The sequence below is a fragment of the Miniopterus natalensis genome, chromosome 14 (genome assembly GCF_054644295.1).
Source record: "Miniopterus natalensis isolate mMinNat1 chromosome 14, mMinNat1.hap1, whole genome shotgun sequence".
Taxonomy (NCBI): Eukaryota; Metazoa; Chordata; class Mammalia; order Chiroptera; family Miniopteridae; genus Miniopterus; species Miniopterus natalensis.
The window spans coordinates 14819485-14844362 of NC_142094.1; the positions used below are offsets into that span (position 1 = coordinate 14819485).

Consider the following 24878-nt stretch of genomic DNA (forward strand, 5'->3'; position numbering starts at 1 on the left):
CATCTCCCTTTGTTGGACCCCTTCCCCCAGGGATTTGCAGAGAAGGGCCCTGTGGCTCCCTGGGGGGTGAGTGTAGAGTTGCAGCTTCTTGGTGAAGTCGCCCAGATGGCCACACTTATAATGCCTGGCCTTCTCTTTGCCCCTCTTTCTATTATTAATATTAGCTAAGTAGTTACCACAGTAACACACACAGTAGAATATTATTCATCCTAAAAAATGAAAACAATTCTGACACGTGTGACATAAATGAACCCTGCACGTTACGCTGAGTGAAATAAGCTAGTGACAAAAAGACAGATGTTGTATGATTCCGCTGGCATGAGGTACCTAGAATTGTCACATTAAGCCAGACAGAAAGGAGGACGCTGGTTTCCAGGAGCTGGGGAGGAAGACTGGAGAGTGGTTGTGCAGCTCCAGGGACTCGGTTTAGCAAGAGGAAGAGCTGTGGGGAAGGAGGGGGTGACAATTGCGCAACAAAATGAATGTACTTAATGCCACTGAACTAGACCCTTAAAAATGTTAAAACGGTAAGTTTTATGCGTATTTTTCCACAATAAAAAGGGCATGCAGAGTTCCTATTAAATCTGTTCATCTGCTGTCCTATTAAAAGGTGCGGGCCTGCATAGCTGGTTAAAATGACTTGAGCTTGGGCAGTTCCTCCCGCAGGCTGTGGTTAGTTCAGTTACAGTAGTGCCCGTTATTCTAGATGGACCTGTCCCAAGGCCCCCAGTGGGTGCCTGACACCACAGATAGTATCGAACCTTATTTATACTATGTTTTTCCTATACGCACATAATATGATAAAGTTGAATTTGTACATTAGGCACAGTAAGAGATTAACAACAATACTTAATAATAAAATAGAATAATTGCGACAATATACTGTAATAAAAATTACGTGAATGTGGCATCATTAAGTAAAGTAAGGGTGACTTGAACACAAGCACTGCAGCACCACACAGCAGTCGGTCTGGCACCCAGACGACTAATAAGCAGTGAGCAGGTGCTGTGGGGAAACACTGGACAAAGGGACGAGTCACATCGCCGGGCAGACGATTCTATCATGCTACTCCAAACGGCTCGCAATTTAAATCTTATGAATTGTTTTCTTCTGAAATTTCCCATTTAATGTTTTCAGTTTTACCACAGTTGGCCACGGGTAACTGAAACTGCAGAAAGCAGAACTGCAGATAAGGGGGACAGACCACTGCATCCGTTCCTCCAGTCACGGAAGGGTTTAGCCAAGATGCGACTGCTGTTCCAAGCCTCAGTTTCCCCATCTCAGAATCACTGTGAGCAGAGCTGTCTTTGACTTGGTCAGCCTCATTTGTTCGTCTGTTTATGTGTTTGTTTACTCCCCTTAACAACTGAAAGGAGTGGATGCAGCCTGGGCTTTTCGTAGCAGGGCTCCTCTGAAGGTTGAAGCAGATCTTCGAAATCTGCACCGTCCATTTGTCCTGAGTCTATAACTAATGCAATTCAACAACATTGACTGCTCCAGGCACCATAACACACAGAGGTGAACATGCAAGGTCTGGCCTCTAGGGCCTCACAGACTGAAGGACAACAGATGTGTACAGTTAAGTGTAGGAACGTGTGATAAATTCCAGATAGCAGAGGATTCTATGCCCATACAAGGTACCTATATCTGTGACAGTGCTTGCTTACATTTGATTAAAATCCTTTGACTAAGAAACAAGCCTCCTTTTTGGTTACTAGCAATGAGATGAGATTCAAATTTAAAATGGGAGCAGAGCACTCTAGAAAATGTAACACATTGATTTAGGTGTGTCTGAGTAGAAATTATGGTGTTAGAATCTTTTCTAAGACTAGGCTTTAAAGAAAGAGAGAAAGGAAGTAAAATAATTCCTAATTTATGCAGCATGATTTCAAGTTGGAGTCAGAAAACTTTTTCTGTTAAAGGCCAGATAATATGTATTTTAGACTTTGCAGGTCATAGCCAAAGATACTACATAAACAGATGAGTGTGGATTCCAATAAAACTTTATTTGTGAACACCGAGATTTGAATGTAATATAATTTTATTTTCACGGGTCATAAAATGTTATTCTTCTTTTTAATTTCTGCCAATTATTTGAAAATGTAAAAACCACCCTCAGCTCTGGGAAATACAGGCAGCAGCCTGAGTCTAGCCGGCCACTATCATCCACCAAGCCCAGGTTTCAAGGCTTGTGGCCCACAGCCCAGCAGCAGCAGCACCCAGGCACTTGTTAGAAACACACAACTCATGCCCCACCCTTGTCCACAGGAGGAGATTCTGCATCTTAAGAGCATCACCTCGTGTGTGATCTGCACATCCCAGTCAGAGGACTGGCTCAAGGCCCATGCAGACTCTGAGGCCAGACTGATGAGTCCCAGTGATATAATAATACAGCTCCCCAGAGAAGTGGCCCCAGGAAAGCTCTGAACCGCTCTGTGCCTCAGTTTCCCCATTTGCAAGATGGAGATGACAGCATTGTCTCCCTCAGCATGGTTGTGAGACTTACACATACATACAACACTCCCCCCCACACACAGAGCTGAAATATCTGCCATTACTATTACAAAATCTCGGATTCTATTATTTTCGCAGCTGCCCTCTGAGACGGGCTCTGTATGCCCATTTCACAGAAGAAACTGAGGACCAGAAAATTGGGTCAGGGGACAAAGGTCTTTCTGAGGATAATGAATGGTTTGAGGGCACAAAAGGAGACACAGTCCCCTGGCACCCAGGTCTTCATGTCCAATGTCTCCCTTCTAACGGTTCACTCTTGGTGGCCTCTTGGTAGCCCATGCTCCTAAGATATCCCCCCACTCCCAGTGCACAGCTGCCCAACTCAGCCACACAGGGTCCTCCCTGAACTGTACCCAGAGTTGCTCTTTCATCCCTTGATATGTATCTCCCATTAACTTGGGTAGTGGCCTTTACAACTTCTCATTCTAGGTACAGACTGTAAATGTTCCCTCTGCTAAGTCCTGTAGCTGGCTGTTTTTTATTATATTTGTAGGGCTCAGGGGGGAAAAGGCAATTCCTTTATTTGAGAATCCTGACATTTATTATCATACTAAAATTCTCAAGACGAAATTGCAGTTTTCCAGGCAGTAATTTCATTTGCAGGACAACTTACAAGGAGTTTCTTTTAAGGCCAGGCAAAACCTCAAATATATGAGAATGCAGGAAGTGCAGGCCCCAAATAAAATGAAACGAATGTGTTGGGCATGAACACCTCAGCTGTTGTCTCTCATGTATTAATTAGGGTGACAGAAACAACAGCTCGGGGATTCGGGTTCTCAACTCAGCTTGGTCTGCTTTCAAAGCTGCTGCTATTTCTTAGAATTAAAGCTTTCTTCAAAAACCTGAAAAATCAGCACATCCTATCCCTTTGACACCTCGCTGCTGAGCATGAATGATGGTCGCTGTTGTTGAGGTTGATCTGGCAATACCTTCCACTTGGACAGAGATTTCATACTGATCATTGAACTCATCTGCCAAAAAACTTAGCGGGGGCCACACACAACACTCTCTTCTCAGTTCTCCTGAGCTCCAGTGTGGTTAAACGGTTTAAACGACTTGAAGCACAGTCAGGCTGTGGGTGAGTAGCCCAGCCAAAGCTAAAACTCCTTTTCTCTGGGTCCAGCAGAAAGAAGGTAGTTTTAATAATATCAGCTATGGTTTTAAAGCACTTGAGAGCTCAGAAAGCAGGTTCTTTCCACCGCTGCATTTTATCCATTCAGGAGCCTGGGAGACAAGCCGATCGGAGAGAAGCCATGGAGACAGACTGCAAAAGCGGTGCGATTATACATTTATGTGATGGGCCCTTAGCCTGGCTCCCCAGCAGGCAGAGCCTACGCTAAGAGCTCGCCTGCCCCCGCTCACTCAGGACAGCAATCCCAGGGGAGCAGGAGGAGGAGGGGACTGAGGCCGAGAAGGGGGAAGAACAAACAGGAGGGGGGGACACTGATCTGGCCAGCGCTTGGTTTCATCAGGACTGTCTTTGGAGAGGCCACGCTAAGAACTGCCTCTCAGAAAACCCCCTCCGGGAGGAGAAGGGGAGGAGAATTGACTTATCCGCCACCGTTTCCCATTGATAAAAGGTCCATCGCGTGGGGAGTTCGCGCCCCAGCTCCTGTCGGTTGCATGGTGTCCTATGCCTCTGCAGCGACAGGAGGTGAGAGGCCCAGGGCACCGCAGACACAGCGGGGAAGGGCAGAGCCCTTGCGAAACTGGTTGCAGCGGTGGCGACTGGGGTGAAACAAGAAAGGGGTCAAGGACATGAAGGACAAATGAGGCAAGCGGCAAAGTAGAGCATAAGGGATGGCTGATGCCTATCAAGTAGGGAAAACCAAGTCATTGACACCCGCAGCATCCACTCATCTTCTTACTCTCACAAATACAATGCTGCCTCTATGTACATGTCCATAAGCGTGAAACATGAGACACCAACCCTAAGAGTTGTTGAGACGTTACTGGGAGAGTCTTCTTAATAGGAAGATCATACTCAAATTAAGTGAACAGTAGAAGCAAAACTCAAAGGACTATGAAGGCAGAGGTAATCCTTTGAGTAACGTGCATGAGAAGGGCCAAATCCTAGGGAGCAAAGTACTTGTCAGATGTCTACAAACCATTCTTAAATTATGATCACCCTAGCTGTGGGGCACATCTGTAGGAATACATAAAGCCATTGCCTCAATATTGCAAACTGAGGACCAAGATACATGATTTCAGACAGCGGAGGGGTGGCAGAAGAAGGGGCCTTTCAGGAAGGCAGGGCAGCATCAGTCACTGTTCTCGAGGCTGGGCTCAGAGACCTTGGTAATTCCACAGTAATGTCAGTGAGGGTGATAATGAACATTATTAAAGACACAGCACCTACGTTTCCCACATAAACCCATTACAGTACTTTTATCATCTCTATGACTTTATTACAGAGACACGTAGGAAATAACTTACTAGAAATCGTGGATTAGTGCTGAAAACTTTTAGAAGAAGCGCATTCATTCAACCAACATTTATTGAATGGACACCATATGTTAAATTCAGAGTTCGGCACTGGAATTATTTTGGATTATAAAAACATGATCCATGGGCTCTAGGAGTGAGTTTAGAGCAGCCACGACAAATAGGCTTCATCTTCTGAGGTCGTATCCAAACTCTTCATGAAAGATCTGTATCAACTACTAGCAATGTCTGTCCTGGACATTGGGACAGGGACCAGCAGCACATATGACATATATTTCATAACTCTGCAGACATTCCAATCTACTTCATCCTCTGGACCGTGGTGAATCTTCCAGAAGGCCATAAGGATTTGAGCTGAGGAGTTCTTGGGTTCAAAAACAAGATGCCCAAAGGAGTCCAATAGATAAGGGGGGTGGGTGTCATTCAAACAACAGATGGTAGTCTGGTGGGCTGTCCCTCTGTCCACAGGGTTCCTGAAGCAACTCTCCCCCTGAAACAGTGATAATTTCCTCCTAAAAATAATAGAAATGTTCACTTATAACCAAGAAAGGGAAATGAGCACCCACCAAAGAGAAACCAGTTCAAGATAGAAAAACTAAGACTATGTATCTACCTCCTCCTGATTCAAATTTCTAGAAATCACAGGGGAAAAATCTGCTTTTAAAAATAAATAAATTTATAAAAGTATGGGGAAATAAGAAAGGCCATCAACAAAGCAAAAATGTTGAGGAATACTTGAAAACCAAAAGATATGCAAGATGAGATTTTCAGAGGAGTTACTGTGGTACAGGGCCTACTGCAAGTATCACTGGGACAGGTTGGGGACCCCCAGACAGCAGAGGTCTTCATCTCAGGCATGGCAGAAAGTAAGAAGAGGCATACATTTCCTTGGGGTGCCAAAGAGACCCACAAAGTTCTGACATCCCATCCCCAAAAGATGAACTACTCACTATCAGTTTCAACCCTGACAACATAAAGAGACTGGATTTGGGAAGTAGAAACTGTATCCACTGATGGATAAACAAATTCAAAGTTGAAAGATCACCTCTTAGCTTGAAATTTATAACTATTTAAGGAAAATCATAACCATGAAAGAAAGATGCCAACTTCAATAACAGAACTGACTCCCAAGAAAAGATCAAGTTTGTAAAACAAACAGAAAGAGCCTTTAAGAGATGTTTATTAATCTCCTCAGTAGACTAAGAAGATAAATCATCTGTGAAACAAGAATGGGCTATTATTTAAAAAGAATACCTGGAGCTGAAAAGGTTGCACATTTAAATGACAAGGAAAATCTCAATAGGAGAACTGAAGAGCAGAATGGACATAACTACCGAGCAATTTAGGAAGAAATGACACATCCATAAGAAAGAGACATCTAAGCCTTGGCCAGTGTGGCTCAGTTGGTTGGGCGTCATCCTGCGCACCAAAAGGTTGCTGGTTCGATTCCCAGTCATGGCACAAGCCAGGGTTACAGGCTCAATCCCTGGTGTGGGGTGTGCTGGAGGCCGCCAGTGGATGTTATGCTCTCACATCGATGTTTCTCTCTCTCTCCCTCTCCCTTTTTCTCTTTCTAAACATCAATTTAAAAAATCTTGGGGAAAAAAGGGACATCTAAAAAGAAAAATGTATAAAAGATATGAACAGATAATTCACAGAAGAAATTCAAGTGGTCATTAAACATATGAAAAGAGCCTCAGCATCAGTGGTAATCAGAGAAATGCAAGTTAAACCACAGTGAGATCCCGTGTCTGCCCATCTGATGGGAAAATGTAAATGACTGATAACCCTCAGTGTTGGCAGCAGTGTGAGGAAACAGCCTGGTATAGTTTTGGCAGGAGCATGAACTGGCACTACATTTTTGGAGGGCAATCTGGCACATAGTTTCAAATTAAAATGTGCATAGTCTTCCACCAGCAATTCCAAGTCGAGGGATCCATCCTAGAGAAATACTCGCACACGTGCCCAAAGTGACATATACGAGCAAGTCCCTGCTGCGCTGTTTGTGATCATGAAAACCTGGAAGCTACATCCGTGCTCATCAACAGGAGAAGGGAGAACTGAACTGTAATATACATCCATGCATGGAATACCAGGGATTTTTACAAGGATGCGGCACGGGGATTGGCATGGACATACCTCAACAACAATGTCCTGATAACTCACAAATGTCAGGTATGTTGTTCTAGGACCGCACAGTGGTATATCTCATTGAAACCTCTCAGTGACCTGACAAGATGAGTGCTATTATTACACCCACCTCACTGAGAAGGAAACCAAGGCACAAGAGTTTGAGTACTCACCCAAAGTCACACACACTAATAAAGTTGGGATTTAAAACTCGGCAGCCTGATTCCAGGGGCCATGCTCTTACAAAATATATTCTATGATATATTAAGTATGTTTAAAGTCAAATTGCTGCCCTGGCTGGTGTGGCTCAGTTGGTTGGGTGTCCTCCAGTGCACTGAGAGGTTGCGGGTTCCATTCCTGGTCAGGGCCCATGCCGGTTGCAGGCTCAGTCCCCAGTAGAGGGCATTCAGGAGGCAGCCGATTGAGGTTTCTCTCTCACATTGATATTTCTTTCTCTCTCCCTCTCCCTCTCTCTCTAAAATAAAAATATATTTTTTTTAAATCAAATTGATGAGCTACTGGTAAAGGATTATCCAATTTTTGTGGGGGAAAAAAAATATGTGTTTCTTCATGTGCACAAATTTCTATGTTAATGCACAGGAAATACTTGGATAGGTACATGGCAAACTAAAATTCGAGGTGGAGGGTGAAAACTGGGCTTTGAAATAAACAATGCTTACACTCTGCTTTATATTTGATTTTTCTTAGAATGTAATCATAAATTAATTGTGTAATTAAAATTTTAACTTATAAAACTGACCACCAGATCTCCACGTGGGCATAGACGTAGATGAGCTCTCTCTGTAGTGTTAGAAACTAAATCGGCCGCCTCGACCCTTTGATTTGGAAGAGAACAAACACCTTCGAGGACATCTGGCTTAGCCTTCCTCTGCAGGAACCTGTCCACCGCATCTCTGAGAGCTGACATTTACCTTTTGCTTGAATACTTCCAAGGACACAGAGCCCATTACTGCTCAGAGCAGCTTATCTTGGACAGGAAAGGCAAGTAATGTGGTTTAGTGGGAAAAGCCCAAGCTTTGGAGGTCCACAGTCTGAGGCCTGACTCTTAGACCCAGCCGGTACCAGCCGTGAAAACTTAGAAAAACTATTCAAGCTCCGTTTCCCGATCTGTGAAATGGGACTGATCCGCCGCCCTCACAGAGCTACGGTGAAGACTAAGTGAGAACACGGACACAGAGCACCAGGCACAGCTCCTGGCACAGAGAAGATGCCAGTATCCACACATGCCCTCGCTCTCTTTCCACACTTGTTAGAAGGCTCTTCCCAACACAAGGAGAAATCTGCCTTGATCCTGGTAGTCTAGTTTTCCAGGCAGTACTCTCCTCCAAGTGTCTAGGTTATTTGTAAAGGGGTGACTGTCTATGTGCTTTCCTTATAAGGTCAGGTTAAGAGTAGTCTCTAGAGCACTGGGGACATCCATGAAGAAAAAGCAATATGAATCCAAGAGTCCCTATTATAGCAAAAGCCCAGTGAGACAGTCAAGTAATTCTGTGACCCTTTAATCCTGCAAGGGTCAGGTAGATGGTGGGCCCCTGAGGCACCACAACTCTGTCTCTCAGAATCCCGGGGTCCTACCCTTCTAAGTCACGGAGTTCCACCTTTGTCTTTCTCCCAGTTACTACTGAGGCCAACAGCCACATTAACGCAGTGCTTCTTTCTACATATCTTACTTAGAAGGCAACACCTTTCTCAATGTGGGGTCCATGGCAGGGGAACAAGTAACAAGAGGAGTTGTGGGAAACAAGAACCTCTGTACCACTTTCCAGTTAGAGTGCGTTACATACATTCCTTCATTTAATGCTCATAGGATCTGGGCTAAGTATCATTTACATCCATTTCCTGGGCAGGAAACTAAAGCTCAGTGAGACCAATGAAGCTTCCCAAGGTCACACAAACTTCTCTAACTACAGGGTTGCTTGCTAGGCTTCAGCTAACTCTACAAAGTTGTAAGAGGCCTTTCTAGAATGTCCCCCAGATGACATACTGGGAATGAGTTGGGGATGAGAACTGGTCTTGGACAAAAGACTGGTCAACCGGCCCCTAAGTGTTGACAGTAGGGAGCACTCAGGTACTCAAGGTGACAGGAAGTCCGGGGACCCTCCTGGGGAACCTACTTGGATCAGAGGGTGAGCCAGAGAGAAGAAAAGCATTGCCTGGTCTAGACAACCCCTGGTCTCTTCTACCCCATGTTCCATATCCCTGTGGCCCTGCCTGCTCACTCTCCAGCCCCATCTCCCAGAAGGCCTGCAGCCTGGCTCTCCCTTCAGCTCAAGTTTCTACCAGCTTCATGCCCCTGACCAGCATCTGTAAGAGCGCTACCTTGTGGAAATCGATGAGATCGGTGAGCGTCGCATGGCGATTGGGGTCCACTCCCAGGAAGCTGTAAAAGTCCCCAGAGGCATCCACGAGAAAGTGCTTGAACCCTTTCTGCAGGCGGTAGGAGAGGGTGTAACCCCAGATTTTCTCACTGACCCGGACCAGAAATGCTCCCTCAGTCATGTGCTCAAGGAGATCTTCTGCATCTTCTCGGCTAATGATTCCTGGTTTAAAAAAGAAAAAAAAAAAGAAAAAAAGAGTCAGCAGGTTCACCCAGCCCTCAGCCTCCATCCAAGGAAGGGAGGGGCCTCAAGGGCCACCCAGCTCTTGCCTCAGGCCACTGAGGGGCCATCTTGGTCCAGAGCAGCCAGCTGTCAGCCTGGAGCAGAGTTCCTACGGGACCTGAGTTTAGCACACTTTCCTCTAAATTAAGCCACACTCATTTGGATTCATTACAAAGAATTAGCAATGACCCAGAATGATAGCATCTATCAATTACAAATGCTAGTCAACAGCACTGCCCTGTGGAGAGCCTTGAGTCCTGCTTAATGACGAGACCAGGATGACTCACGATTCCGGCCCCAGTTATCTCGCTGGCAGCCACAAATGAGCATCTGGAAGCAGTATTTCCTCTTAAGAAGTAAAAAGACTTCCTCTGTCTACCTGGGGACAGCAGGCAGACAGGTTCTTAATAGAGGTACATAATTAAGCATCAGTTTAGCTCAAAGAACAAACTTATCTCTGATTCTGCAGTCCTACACGATGAGTTTTACCCCACAAGTCAGAAAAAGACATCCCTCTGTGTGGTCGAATCAGAGGCCTCTCTGGGCCAAAGTGGCAAAGCTCGCATTTCTGTATGTCATTCCTCTTTCTCCCAACTAGCCCCCCTTGGCAGGCCCTCTTTATTCACTGTACAACCTGCTCACCCCACCAGGAAATGGTTTCCATCCCAGGGGACAGCCCACCTTGGGGCTTTCATAACACCCTGCCCGAACTCTACAGTATCTTAGTAAACAGGCTGCAAACGGCTGGAGGGCAGAGCCCGTGGCGGCCATGGGAGAGTGCTGCCCAGGTCTCCCTTCCAGAGGGGCCCTGCTGCCAGGAGCAGCGTGGGGAGCTGGCAGCCTCCAGCTACCATATCTTCAGGACCTGTCATGAGGTTTGCTCTCCCCAGGCTGCTGGCAGCACAGAGGATACCAGACAGAGCACCCCTGACTCAGAGCACAGGGGCCCCTGTAACTGCGCAGGGGTACAGAGCTGCCATCCCCACCCAATGTGGGTCTCCTCTGGTGACCCATCTTGCTCCAGGCTTCCCATCAGCCTGACCGGGATTTTCTCTGGCTGCTCCCAGTACCAGGCTCTTCCTCCCAACCGTCCTTCCTCTCCTCTCTCCTGCACCGTATTTGAAGACTCACCCACCTTCTCCTGCTCTGTGTCCCCTTTATACTTCATAAGCATTTCCTATAATAAATCTCATGCACCTCTGCTCCCTGGAACACCCAAGTGACCACTGAAACCTTGTCTTTGCACCCCAAGTGCCTGAGATGTAGAGGGGCTGGTTTGGAGCAGAGACCGTGGGCATGGACTAAAGTCACAGCTGTGAGACTTGACCAGTAGGTGGCTTGGGCGTGTTACCTAAGCCCCTCTACAGCCCAGTTCAATGTCCTCACCTCTGAAGTGGTGCTGAGAATACCACCTACATCATAATGTTGTTATAGGTTGTAACTCGTTGCATTGGGTAAACTAAGCGTACTCCACACGTGCTAGTGCTGGGTGCTGCCTTGCGCTGAAAATAGCAATGCTCATAATGCTGCCAGGCTGTGTTGCCCACGCCTCCCACACCCAATCCTCTCACACAGAGGCTGCTGAGGGTGATCCCCTCTGAAGGGGACTGTCCCTGGTCCCCAGCCTGGGTCATTCTTAGGAGTCTCTCCAGGTGTCTCAACGGTAAGCATCTGTGTCCTCTGCCCCCTCTTTGATTCTTACCTAGAAATCAAAATTGTTATTTGGTCCAAGACTAAAGGTGATACAGCCTCATAGTCCAGGATGGCAAAGACATTTCATAGAAAACCCACCCCCACGAGAACTGGTTGGTGGCTGGGGGACATGAAAGATGCTTACAAGGAAAATCTGTTGTTTTCCTGCCTCATTCACTCTGCCCTCTCCATCTCCCCCCTTCCATTGCCTCTAAGCCAAGTACTCTTAGAACAAAGCATTCATCACACCACCCTACCTACCTCTGCCCCTTCTAAACACTCTAATCTCCTGACTAAGGAAAGGAGAGAGGGTCTCACCCCACCCCTCTTATCTGGGACAGAGCACAGCTCCCAGATCATGAAAATGTTCTAGCTCGGCCAATGCCCAGGGCTGGCTGAGGCTCACGGCCTTACCAGACAAAGGTCCAGGGTGGTCGCCCTGGAATGATTAGTGAGAATTCAACTGTGGATTCATTCTGGGCCAATCTCACCCCCGGACGATGGAAAATACAGTTTTTCCCTGTAGTTTCTTCCCTTCATTTTTCCTTTTCTCTTTCCTCCCTTCAATAGATATTTATTAGACACTACCTAGGAGCCAGGCCCCAGGCTGGGCACCTGGAAGTCAGCACTGAATGAGAACCAACTCCTTCCTTCCCAACCTCTGACTCCAGACAGAAATAAAGATTGGCATAAATTTAAAAAAAAAAAAGGGGGGGGGCTCGCTGTAACTGGTCATAATAAAGGCTGCATGGGGCATGGCCTCAGCTGCTGTGCTTGTATCTAGGGAAGGTGCCCCACCCAGCTCTGGAGCCCAGGGGTGGGAGTGACAGACAGAGAACAGAAAAGTTAAAACAGAGGGGGGCAAGGCAAGGAGGGCAGTTTGCAAAAGCAATTAGCACATGGTTCCTTGTGGCTGGAGGGAGAGCTAAAGTAGCAGTTGGGCAGCAGCAAGATGCATGGAGATAGGCAGGGGTCAGGCCCCAAAGCACCCTCCGTATCATTAAAAGAATTATAGACTTCATGCTGAGGGCAATGGGGAGACACTGATGTTTCCTAAATAGAAGAACATGAGAATGTTCAAGGGTGGAAAATGGATTCAATGGGTATAAGTTGGAGGCATATAAGCCAGGATTTCAATCCAGTGAGACTTCCTCATCTGAGGATTGCTTCACAGCTCATTTCTACAGTTATAGCACTGAAATCTAGCCCCCCGGCCCCTGGGTTGCCAGAAATGGCTTCCGTTTTGAGGCAAAGAAGCAAAAGGACACAGAGAGAGTCACAGGAGAAGCTTTATGCAAGAGCCAGCACTGGGCACCACCTGGGCACTGTGTGGCCCTCATCTCATTAGTCTTCTTAAGAACCTGACCATCATCTGTTCGTAACTGACGACACTGAGGGTCATCAAGAGAAGTGACTTATCCAAGGTCCCAGAGCTATTAAGTGGTGGAGTCAGAATTTGAACTCAGGTCCTCAGATTCCAAGTCCAGTGCTCTTTGCTCTACACCATGTTATCTCATACAGAAGACAGTAAGTGCTGTGAAAAACATGAGGAGGAAGAGATTAATGGGCCTATAGAAGTCAGGACAGGCTTTGTAGAGGCAGCAAAGGGGATTGTGAGTTGGGCCTAGAAGGCTGGGTAAATTCTGTGAGCAGGAAGGCGTCGTGATGAGGTGACAGGTGAGAAGAAAGGATAAGATGAGTGAAGAGTCACAGTGAAGACTCAGAATGACACATCCAATGGACATTCATATAAATGTAACATAAGAGAAGTTTAACCTAAGTCTCAGGAGGTTAAGAGACATGAAGGGTAGAGTGAAAGGTCTCACACATGTATAATCTGAATCACAAAGAGGAGAGGAGGCAATATTTAAAGGGCGAAGGGTGGAGAATTCATCGAAGACACGTAACAGGGAAACCGCACATCTGTCTCACTTTGTCAACCAGGAGAAAAAGCAGATGACCTACAAAGAAGAAACAATTAAACTAACAGCTGACTGCAACAACTGAAGGCAGACGACAATGGAAGGCAGAGGACAATCAGATAATATCTCCAGTGTGCCAGGAGAAGCATAACTTAATGGAAGGGCTTAATGAAACTATCTTTCAAGGGGAAGGGCAGAATAAAGACATCTTCAGAAAAAATGTGAGGATGACCACTAAGGGATTCTAAAGGATGTGCTTCAGGTGGAAGAAAAATGATTCAGGATAGAGAGACTGAGATGCTAGAAGAATGACGAGCATGGATACTATCAGTCAACTTAAAATCTGCATATACTGACTTACAGAATAATGATAATGGGTAATTTGAGGTTTTAAAAAAATAGAACCATCTTATCAGGAGAAAGATGATTGGAGTTAAAAAAAAATCTGTTCATTTAGAAAGAGGGTAAAGATACATATTCATTTTAGAATATGTTAAATCGCATGTTAAATTATCTAAATAAACCACTAAAAGATAGGCTTTGAGAGATGAGAAAATATGAGAAAAATTTGTTTTCCATGAAGCATGAAACATGCTAATAACCGAAAATAAATAACTAAAAAATAAATACACTGTGGTTCCATATATTAAATTGAAAAGCCCACAGAGCTCAACACTATAGTTTTGGGACATTAATATATAAACAGCAAATAAAGCAAAGAAATGATGGACAAGATATTCAGCATAAAGATGGTATCTGGTGGAAGGAAGAGGGACTGCGACGTGAGGAGCACACAGGGGCTTCCACGGACAGGTGATTTTCCAATTCCTAAGCTTACTTTATTCCCTGTACATATGTATGGGCATACACCGTATATATTCAATGTTTAATGTTAAAAAATATTTTAATATTGTTGCTCTGCAGCTCCCCACGTATCACGGCTATGATATTCATTCAAAATCAGTCAATGTCCTCTGGGGGACAGGGAGAGTATCACCTAGAAATAAATGGTCGCTAATGAGCTTTACCTGTCAAAATTGGCTGTCTTGAGTCTCCAGAGCATGGCTCTCAGCACTGGCCCACTCTGAGAGAATCTGCTTTAATTCATTCTGGGTACTCCAAGAATGAGTAATGTTTAAAATCTTCTCATGTAATTCTAATATGTAGCCGAAGTTGAGGCTCGCTGAGCTAGAGACTAAGTCTTGCGAGCTAGGACAGGCAAAGAAGTAAGAAGTGATTTTTACATTCTAAAAACTCCCTGTATCTTCAGAGAAACAGAGGCTTGAGCACAGGGTTTTGCAGGCCTACTTCCTAGGGATATAGGATAGATCCCATGAGGAGTCCCTGCCCAACGAGAGTTTTTCCAGGGCTGGGGCTGGGGTAGAGGGCAAGAAGGGCTGAAAAGGTGTCATCACTCTTCTCCACCCTGCAGCCCAGGGAGACTGAGAGGGCAGCTTAAAGTGGGAGTCCTGTGCCCCAGTTGTGTGGGGACCTAGCAGGTGCTGTGCCTGCAGAATGAAGCCGCAGTGGAGCAGAAATGGTGGGTGTGGAGAGAGAACAGCCTGAAGATGGTGGTCCTGTGAGCACGAGGGGATCCAGGACTTCCTACCATGGTCTAGTGGGGGATTTGAACCATGGACGTAAAGCACCCCTCAGGTATGGTTTCCAGAGAGCCACTGGCACCCCTGGTCAAATTCAGTGAATCTATATCCTCTGGTCCAACAATTATAATCCTAAAACACCTTTTTAAAAAATCCTTATGTAGGTCCTTAAGAGTCTAGTGCAAAGAACTTAAATGATACTTAGAGTAATTTGTGGGGTGATGAGTTGGAGGCAGTCTGGGTGTCCATGACTCGGGGAGTAGATAGACAGTTAGAAATAGCAGAGCAGGGGTGCCAGAGCACGGGCCTCACAGCAGAGTGCTCAGGGAGGTAAAGTGAGAAGCACAGCTGACAGCCAGCCCCACTTCCCATGCGCACTATGCAAGTGCAGGGTCCGAGGCTGGAGTCCGGGAATTGGTGGTGGTGGCAGCATCGTTTTTACTCTCTTCAAATCTCCAAATGAAAACAGGGAGAGCAAAACGAAAGTCCACAGACTGTGTCTTCAGCAAAGCTGGGTGCCGAGGGATCCCCATGAGTCCCAAACACAAAGGGTGGTGGGAACGAATGGTCAACCCTAGACTTTCCAGGCACCACGTCTCAGGCAGGAGGGAGGGGAAGAAACAAGGGACCAACCGGCCCCAGAGCAGTGAAGGGGGTTCCCTGGAGAGCCGGAGACCAGCGGGGGGAACAGCAGGGGGAACAGCAGGGGGAACAGCGGCGGAAACGAGGAAGGGCCGTCCTGGGTGAGTACAGTACACGAAGCCCATGGTGACACTCCAGGGCCACCTTCCACCGCTGGGGACGGAATCAAAATTGAGCAAGACGGGGACAGAGAAAATACAGGAGAAGGCCCCGGCCCACGGGGGGGCGCAGGGCGCCAGGAAGCCAGCTGCCCAGGTTTGTGAAGACAGCGCGGCATTAGAGGAGGGGGCCCTGTGGCGTGTGAAACATTCTCCTGGCCCTTGTTTCATCTGAACAGTTCAGGAAAACTAATGTCACATAAGAATTAGCCACAGAAAAGCATCGAGGTCAAATCACACACATTTTCAAGAGAGAAAAAAAGAAAAGAAAGAACATATATATCTCCCATCAATAAATATGCAAGAGCCCTTTCAACAGATACAGGTTAAACCGATCAGAAAGGCTGCTTATTGAGGAGGAAAGCAAGGTGGGCGGAGAGTGGAGATAAAGGCAAGTAAGTAAAGAAAGAAACAAGAAACAGCCTTATTCCTACAGGAGCAGGGGATGGAAGGGGTGACCGATGAACTCAACCCTCAGGAGTTAGGGTTTGTTAAGGTAGGGATCGTTAAGAGCATGGTCCAGCTTCCTAAGGGCCCACCAGGAAAAGAGGCAAGGTGACCCCAGAACCCAGGCTTTGGGGTGGGCGGCCTCAGCCAACAGTAGTTGATGGGAGTTGCTGAAACTCAGAAGCCCCAGCATGAGTCAAGGTAAGACCAAGTCAAGAGTGCGGGAAAGAGGACCCCCGGGCCTCTGCTGGGCTCAGTATCTAACAGTCACAAGTGGCTCCAGCAGCCGTGGACCATTGAAGATTAGTACAAACAGAGGACAAGGTCCAGAGATGAGCCACTGGCCGGGGCCTTCTTTGGCTCCCTCCCAAGGCCATGAGCTTCCCCTGCACTCAGACACCATTTAGGGAACATTTGAGAAGGGACTTTGAGCTTAAAATGACTGAATATTTGCTAGAAAGTAACCAAGTTTAACTGAAAGAGAAATCAGAGAAGACAGGATTTTCTTTAACTGGAAATTTCAAGGTTTTTTTTTCCAGATATTAACAGGAAATAGAGGTCAAGAGTAAGATGAAATCACTTATAAAAACAAGTAAATAAGTTACTCCTGTTGCATATCATTCTAGCAAAATTTAAATGTTTAAAGGAAATATAGATACAAGTCTAGACACGGACTCCTCTCTCTATATCCCATTTCCAGAGCTTGACACCCAGGGGGCCCTGGAAGAATGTATACACAAGATTTGGAAGCATAACCAGCTCCTGACACAGGGCTTACCGTGCTCACAGCGAGAACCATGAGGATCAGCCCTGAAGCCCACTGAGGCCTCTCGGGGCACTGCTGTTCCGGGGGGCCAGAGTCAGGTCTGCGGGCACTGAGCAACTATAAGGCTGACCATGGTTCCAGGAGAAGCGGTTTTGTCAGGGGCTGTACCCAAGGTGGCCTGAGGGCGAGAGTGGTGCCAACCTCTGCAAACAGGAATCGTGTCCTTTGGACAGGCCTGACCCAGGGCCCACAGGATTCAGTAAACCATCCTGTGACAGCCGCACTAAAGACAGATCTGAGTTTCCAGTCAGGCCTCTGCCACTGGTGGCCTGACCTTGAGCGAGGAAATCTCTCTTCAATGGTATGTGAACAAAAAGGGGCTACATGGCCAGCCTGACAAGCTCAATGACCGAAAGTACCCATGCAGACCGTTAATTCCTACCTGGCAGGTCACGGAGGAAGTCACATCGCAGGCCCATAGCCTTCTCAGTGAAAAATTAATCTTTGCCTTAAGTGAGCCCTGTTCATTGTGCACCCAGGATAACACAGCTTTAACATGTCAGATCGCTTCTCGGCCTTTGGGCTGAGATCAGTGTCAAATGTCAGTAATTTTCTTTGCAAGCCTCAGAAACACAGCCACTGGCCACACAGCACAACTACAAGGAAACTCGTTGCTATCTTGCTCCCCGCAGACCATCTCTATTCCTTGGGATTGTTCAGTGTCAACCATCCTGCGGCCACCAACGTAAAAGAAGCGTGTCTCTCTCCACTGTCGTTTTATCCAGTTCTGGAGATTTCCCCGCTTTGCTCTCTCCTGCCTCCTTCCCACTACCAGTGGACTCCCCGTTTGCTGATCTGCTCCTTAGATTCTAACCATACAAAGAGAACTGTGACACAGCTATTCCCGGAGCACTTTCTCGGTCCCTTGAGATTTTGCTTCCTCAGCCCTTGGCTCAGATAAACTCTTTAAACCTTTCTTTAGGTTTGGGATTTCTTCAGTGGACAATAAAATGGATTCACATTAGTATTACCCAAAGTTGGCCATATCGAGTGACATAATGACAGGTAAACAATGCCAGCTTCAACCATGGTAGTTGCTACTACCAGGCTAGACACCAACCAGCCCTGCCTTAGCCTAAGCCGTACAGGTCGAGGGGCTGAGGCAGAAGCAAACGGAGCTGGAGTCTGGAAACTGAGGTGGAAAGCCCGCCTGAGGTCAGGGCTCTTGGTAAAGACTAAAGGGGTCGGGGTAGTGCACCTGAGACAGCCCACAGGTACCCCGTGCTGGGCATCAGAGGCAATCTGACTGCCTGCAGCGCCCCCTATTGGGCTCTGCAGAAAAAGACAAGGCCAAGGTCAGGGGACAGAGGTCCTTGGGGGCAGCAACTCCCTCCCCCACGGTTGCACAGGTGAGGCTGAGGAGGCAGGGAATACCGAAGGGAAGGCGTAGGCAGCACAGCCCAGAAGTCCAGGTTTGATCTCACTGTTCCAGTATCACGCGTCACGATCACAGGCGGGCTGTTAGCAGCCCGCAGCCCCCGACTGCTCTCCGATAGTGCGCTGTGAGCACATCTGCACGGCGTCCTACCTGACACCTCGCCTATTCATTCCCCGCATCCCATGCAGATGCTCTCAAACACTGCCAGCAACTTCACATTAGCTATCAAAATATTTACTTCATCGGCGCTAATCAGCAGCGGCCCCGGCAAGGAAAGGCGCTTTGAGCACACTTTTAAAAGACGCTGCGCTGTAATGGACCCATAAATCCACGTGTGAGCAAATGCTAAGGCAGACCTGGGATTTGGTTTCCAGCCCCTCCTCCGCCTCCATGCCAGTCCCTGAGATCATTAGCTCAGGGCCGAATCTCGGGAACCAAGTGAGCTCCTTTTATTTCTGTTAGGGCTTCTCCCTGAAAGGAAAGAGACGCAGGCGGCCCAGACCCGACCCTTTCCTTTTTATGGGCCTCAATTTATGTGCTGTGCATATTTCTCATAGCTCTCGCTGCAGCTACGCCTCACTGGCTGACAACTCCTCCATTACTGCTTAGCTATTTCTCATTCATTTCTGTGACTTTTCTTTCTTATTGCATGCTTTCCAGACGATATCATTAAGGAGGCTGGAATTATTAAGCTCTTCATTCTCAAGAGTTTCTCAAAGCATCCTACAGCCACAGAGATTGTGATGAATGAGTTCAAATGCCTTCATTTTTTACAACCCCAAATGAAATTTAACCACGGCTAACTGCTGAGACAGGGTTTCACTGGACGAGCTTCTTGGTTGCAGATATATTTATGCACAAGAGGCAATATCCATGTCCACAACTGTCTGCTCCAACCTGGCATGCCAGGTTCAAATCACTAATGCCACCGTTCATGACAGAGGGTAGCCACTACCTGGTAAGTGACTTCTGAAATGGGCTACACGGGACCTTGTGCAGCACTGACCTCAACTGGCAGCATAGATTTATGATCTGATTCGTACCCGTCTTGCTGACTGTGAGGAGCGTTTCACTAGGAGACAGGACAGGTTATTTTCCTCTGTGGTGGGCATCGACTGGTCTTGCCCATTCAGGACCATTTGTCCTCTTGATAGGAAATGGCCACCTTCTTTGGGGAAGCCACAGCTTCTCGCTCAGTCTATGCAGCTGCAATGGGATGGACTCTGCCCACCCTAGGGATGGTCATATGACTCCAGCCTAGCCAATCAGAGAGCTCATCCTTCTGACCGTGGTGATTGGCTCAGGAATGGGTATGCATCCAATCCAGACCCAACAGGTCAGAATATTGGGGCTAACATTGGCACTACTGAAAGAAAAGCCTACTCTCTCTCCTGGATTTGAGCTAGGGGAATGCAGGCATTCAGCCCCAGCTGATGTGTTGCTTGAGAAAGAAAACCACATGGAGAGCAACAGAGCCAAGAGATGGAGAGGGGCCAGGCCCTTTTCCTGGATCAAGCAAAGCCTGAAGCTGACATGACCTTTGGATTTTTCAGTCATATGAGCCAATAAATTCTCTTTTTTATTATATTGGTTTGATTTTCCTGTTAATGGCAAGTGAATGTAAGTTATACAAGGGCAGGGAAGTTATCAGGTTTGTTCTCCATCGCATGCCCTGTACTTAGCACAGTGCTTAGCACACCAGAGAGACTTAATATTAATAATCATCAAATAAATTATTTAAATGCCTTACTCAGGGAGCCTACATCCTAGTGCCCCTGCCCAGTTAACTCAAAAATCCCAAACACTGACAAGTTCCTGTTTTACTCCATTTGTTGCATGAGGACTTTGCAGTGTCTGGAGACATGGGCCACATCCTTCGGGAATTCAATGGGAGGGGTGGAGCTGGCCTCAGGAGTAGCAGACACATGCAGCAACCTGGACTAAGGGGTGGCAGCTGACAGCTGGCTCCATGATCTAGAGATGGTTGAGTGTCTCCCAAAGGAACAGCCATCTCTTCATCCTCAAAGAGACACCCTGGACTGGAAAAAAACTGACCTGCCCATCATCACTGCATGCCCCGGGCAGTTACTTAACCTTTAGGGCCCCTAAACCTCACCTGTGGGATGGCCTCAAAGCTGCATTACATCAGGGATCAGCACATGGACTTTGGAGCCAGACTACCAGGGTTTGAGCTCCACTGCCCCCGCTTGTTAACAGTGAACTGCAGCCAAGTGGCCTCACTTCTCTGTGCCCAGTTCCTCATTTGTGAAATGGGCTAATGCCAGTAGCAAGCGCACAGTGATATGATTAAGAGTTAAATAAGCTAACATACGTGAGGAGCACAGAAGAGTGCCATGCACTGTACGCATGTGCGCCTGATCGCTAGGATCATTAGCTCCCCCGGAGACTAGTGTGAGGAGTGAATCCAATACCGGCAGCTCAGTGTTCACTCGGCACAAGGTCAGCACAAAGTAACGTTCGATAAATGATCAGTTAAAACATAAAAGCCTTGTGACCCCACAGGTGCAGCCAATCAATCACACCTGAGGAGTGGAACAAGGTCAGGTGACCTGTGCCCAGAGGTGCCACCGATCCAAGCGGTGTACCTCCAGGTGGACACAGCTCTAGACAGGGTGCAGGGCTTGGAGGCAGGGCAGGGAGCTGGGTCTCAGCCTCTCTCATCCCCTCATGCAGGACGAAGTCTGTGCCCCTGCCCGGCAGCCCTGCCCCTCACCACCTTCCCATAGAGCAGGGAAGCCCAAGCCGTCAGATGCCCTCTGGAAGAGAAGCGGGGAGCGAGGGCAGAAATCTTAAAGACCCGCTTTCCCCCAAAGGGCCTGAGCTAACTGAACAGACTAAATCATTGAATAGGAGGAAGTTCAAATGAACTGGAGTTTATTTTTTCCCCACCAGCTGCAGGGGGAAAAGGGGAAGTGATAATTTGGTGGGATCAGAGAAATTGTAGAAAAATGGTAGAACTGCATTTTCTTTGGGCACTTAAATAAGCTTGAAACGTGGCTGCACCAATGCTGTCACAGGCCACCATCCGCAGTGGACAGTGTATCTGTGGTGATTGCAGGAGAAACACACATCACTCACACATGCAGGCCATGCTGACCCCTGCAGGGTCCCTGGGTTGGGGACTCCCTCTTACCCAGTGCACCCCTGGGGCTGGGGAGAGGGGTGTGGCTCATAAGGCCCAAAAGCAGCAGCATTATTTTTCATGAAACCTGTAAGCAAGTGACTCTGGCATGTGGATCTATAAAAAACTCAATTACTAAACGGAAGATAACTGGAGTCTGAGAAACTTTGAACAATTAGTATAAGCTTTTCACGAGTCACCTTCAGGAAGGCTTCTCAACTGCTGCAGTGACTGGACTTGACTGTCTAACAAATGTCAAAGCCGCCACCTTTGCTTCTCAGATAAGTGGAGAAAGAGTCGCTCACAGTGGGAAGTGGGGGGAAGATTCATGTAATCTGCTCTAAGCCCATCGCCCTGGACCACCCACACTTGCATGGGCCTGACTGAGGGGCTGTCTGGCATTGGTTTCCACATCCCAGGGCTCACAATTCCCAGAGGGAGCTGATTCCATTTCAGGACAGCTACACGCTAACAAGTTGGACTGAACCAAAGTCAGCACCTGTGGTTTTCGCCAAGTGCTCCATGCCCTGGCCTTGGGGCCCCTTACAGGTTGGAGGTCGTTAGTGGTTTGAAGACAGTGGCTGTGTCCCCCACCCCAAGCCTTCCTGCTCAACCCCATGGCTCCTCACGAAAACATGAGGCCAAAGGCTCTGGGTGGGCAGGAGCCCTGGGTGCCAGGGCTGGGGTGAGCTTCTGCTGGGGAGCGGTGGGGAAATTGACTCAGGGCCTGGAGCACAGAAAATCCAGACAGCTTCTGGGGGTGAAAAGGGGTCCCGCCTGTGAAAGGAACTTCCTGCAGTCAGGGCGGTAGGAGGGGACTTTTATAATCACCAGAAATATGGTGAGACTATCAGAAGACAATTAAAGCAATTCCATCAAGAGAAATCACAGCTTTGTTTATTGTTACCCTTGCTTTTAGAATCCAGATAGAAGATCAAAAGTCGGTTCTATGAAATCAAATCCTCCAGGGGCCCAGCCCCTGTTCCTTCCCCACGTTTTAGTTCCCTCACCTGTGGTCAGAAACCAAAGCGATCTCATCAGAATATCCAAACTGAAAGGGCTAGGGAGCGGGGAGACAGAGATCTGGAATCAGGAAAGCAGAACTATCGCCAGGTGAAAGGAAAGAGTTAAACTCTTTCAACACCATTACAATTGACAAGCAGAAAATAATCTCAAGCTTCTTTGTCACCCTTTTATGAGACTTTATAGCCAGTGCACAATTTTTTTTAAGGAAGAAAAAAGATTCCTTGATCTCTTAGTTGGAACGGCTTAAGCAAGAACTTAAGGGGAAAGTAGGTCAACTGACCTACTTTTTCTTGTTTAGAAAATTTTGCATTTGGGATCAGCTGGTGGAAAATTTCCGTTCCAAATTCTGCGTCAGAGAGGAAATTATCAACCTGACTTGACAGGATGGATGGTGACATGCTAACCATCCTTCCCAATGACCCGCGTGTCACCCCTCACGGCTCTAAGGAAACACTGCAAAATGAGTATCGTTTTCATAGTGAAGAAAGTTCAGACTTGTGCTTTTTTAGAGTAAATAAGTGTCACCCTCCTTTTGTGTAGAGTCATCTGATGTTGACTTTTTCTCTCCTTCTAAGTGACAGCAGTGGATGGAGCCACAATTTACATGCTTCAGATCCTGATGCGCCTCCCCAAAGGCTACTGTGTTTATTTATTCCATATAACAAACGGGAACACTGACTGCATGCCAGGCATGTTCTAAACATGTTATAACTATTAGCGCATTTAGTCCCCATAACACCACTACAAAGTTGCTGTTATTACTTTCTCTACCTCTGGTTTCTTCAGCTATTCCTTGCTTAACATGGATGTAGTGCCTGGGTCCACACTGCCAGGTCCCCCATTCTAGCCGCCACCTCTAAACAGGTTCCAAAGCCTCACTATAGCTTCCTATCCTCCCACTGATCTTGGAAGCCAAGGACCAGGGCCTGAGCTGGCTCACTCTCTGCCACTTGGCCCTGGACACTAGCTCCTGAGAGTAATCACAAAGACCAAACAGGGCATTCCCAGATTTTCCCTCAAGCTGGGCCAGGAGCCCAGCAGCAGGCTTGCTCTGCAAGGTCACAGAATGAGGAGGGGCGAGATTCAAAATGAAGAACTCAGGCTGTGCATAAAAGTTCATCTGAATGTACAGTAAGGGATTGTAAATCCAGAGGGGACACTTTTTTGTCCCAGTTTCTCTCCCTAGATAGCAATGTATTCAAGGAGCTATGAGAATGGGGGAGGAAAACTAGGAGCCAGGAGCCCTGCATCTTGCCCCAGCTCCCCTGCTACTGCTGGGTACATGGAGGTTGGTTTCTCAAGCTCCCTGGGTCGCAGTATGGCCCCTGTAAAGTGCTAACCATGACCAGCTCGAGAAGCAGTTGAGAGTGCCCACGAGATGGTGCACATCAAACCACTCTACGTCCACACAGCCCAGGCCAACACGCAAGATTGCACTGCAGTGTGGTGCAGGAGAATTGCCAACGGGCAGCCCAGGGCTGCCAGTCCAGCCCCTTCTTGTTCCTGCAGCTCAGAGAAGAAATGATGCCCGCCCCCCCTCCCCGCTCCCCCAGTGCATGTGGTTAGAGGAATTAGCCTAGACTCCGTTCCCACTCAGCCCACTGTCTCCCACCCTTCCCACCCCTCTGGGGGCCTCCCTGCAGGACAGCCTGGTATGTCTGCCCCTTACCTGCGGGGCTCCTGGGAGGGCCGCCCAGAGGGGAGACCACTGCCGTGCCTCAGCTCCTGGACCAGAACACTACCAGCCATAGAGAAATGAGCAAGGGGAAAATACCCAACAGCTGTGGGGAGAACACCTGCAGTCAGCCTGCAGACTCCCAGGCCCTGGCCAACCTTTCCAATGCTCCTGACCCCTGAGCAAATGTTGAGGACTTGGCAGGGGCAGGGCCCTGGTCCTGGAACAATGACAATGGAACATGGTCTGCATCGCAGATGCCAGGGCAAAAAGCTTCAAGGCCCCCACTCCCCACCCGGGAGCCCACCAGCCATCCAGACGGTCCAGTAGTGAGCTGTGACCATCAACAAGCTCTTTCTTCTAACTGCCAGCCCCAAACCCTGGTTCTGTCCCCTTTAACCATCCCCCTTTCTCAAGACAGGACTCCAGAGACCAAGGAGTGGAGGCTCTGCTACCCCGTCCATCCCACTGCAAGGCTTCTCCTTCCCAAGACAAACGTTCCCCAAGTAATCATTAAAAATGACTACTATTAAAAGACTTCCATTTCCTTCCCTTTTTTCCAACACATTTGGATGCACTGTGGCGGTCAAGAGCAAGGTAGACAAGGGTCTGAAGGTATGGACCACTCTAGAACCCTCAACCCTGTGACCTTCAACAT

At 47.7% G+C, this 24878-nt stretch overlaps 1 protein-coding gene across 4 annotated transcripts in view; it reads right to left on the minus strand.

Annotated features, from left to right (window-relative positions):
- Nucleotides 1-4539: 4539 nt before the first annotated feature.
- Nucleotides 4540-24878, minus strand: part of SH2D4B (SH2 domain containing 4B) — a 76815-nt gene continuing 56476 nt past the window's right edge. For 3 of the 4 annotated variants that reach the window (XM_087824123.1, XM_087824122.1, XM_087824124.1), the window contains 2 exons: nucleotides 9431-9651; nucleotides 4540-5472 (listed from right to left, as the gene is read on the minus strand). In XM_087824123.1, coding sequence (XP_087680249.1) covers nucleotides 5380-5472; nucleotides 9431-9651 — 314 coding nt within the window. In that variant the 3' untranslated portion in view covers nucleotides 4540-5379. The remainder of the gene's footprint in view (nucleotides 5473-9430; nucleotides 9652-24878) is intronic. The other variant, XM_087824125.1, reaches the window with a different exon arrangement.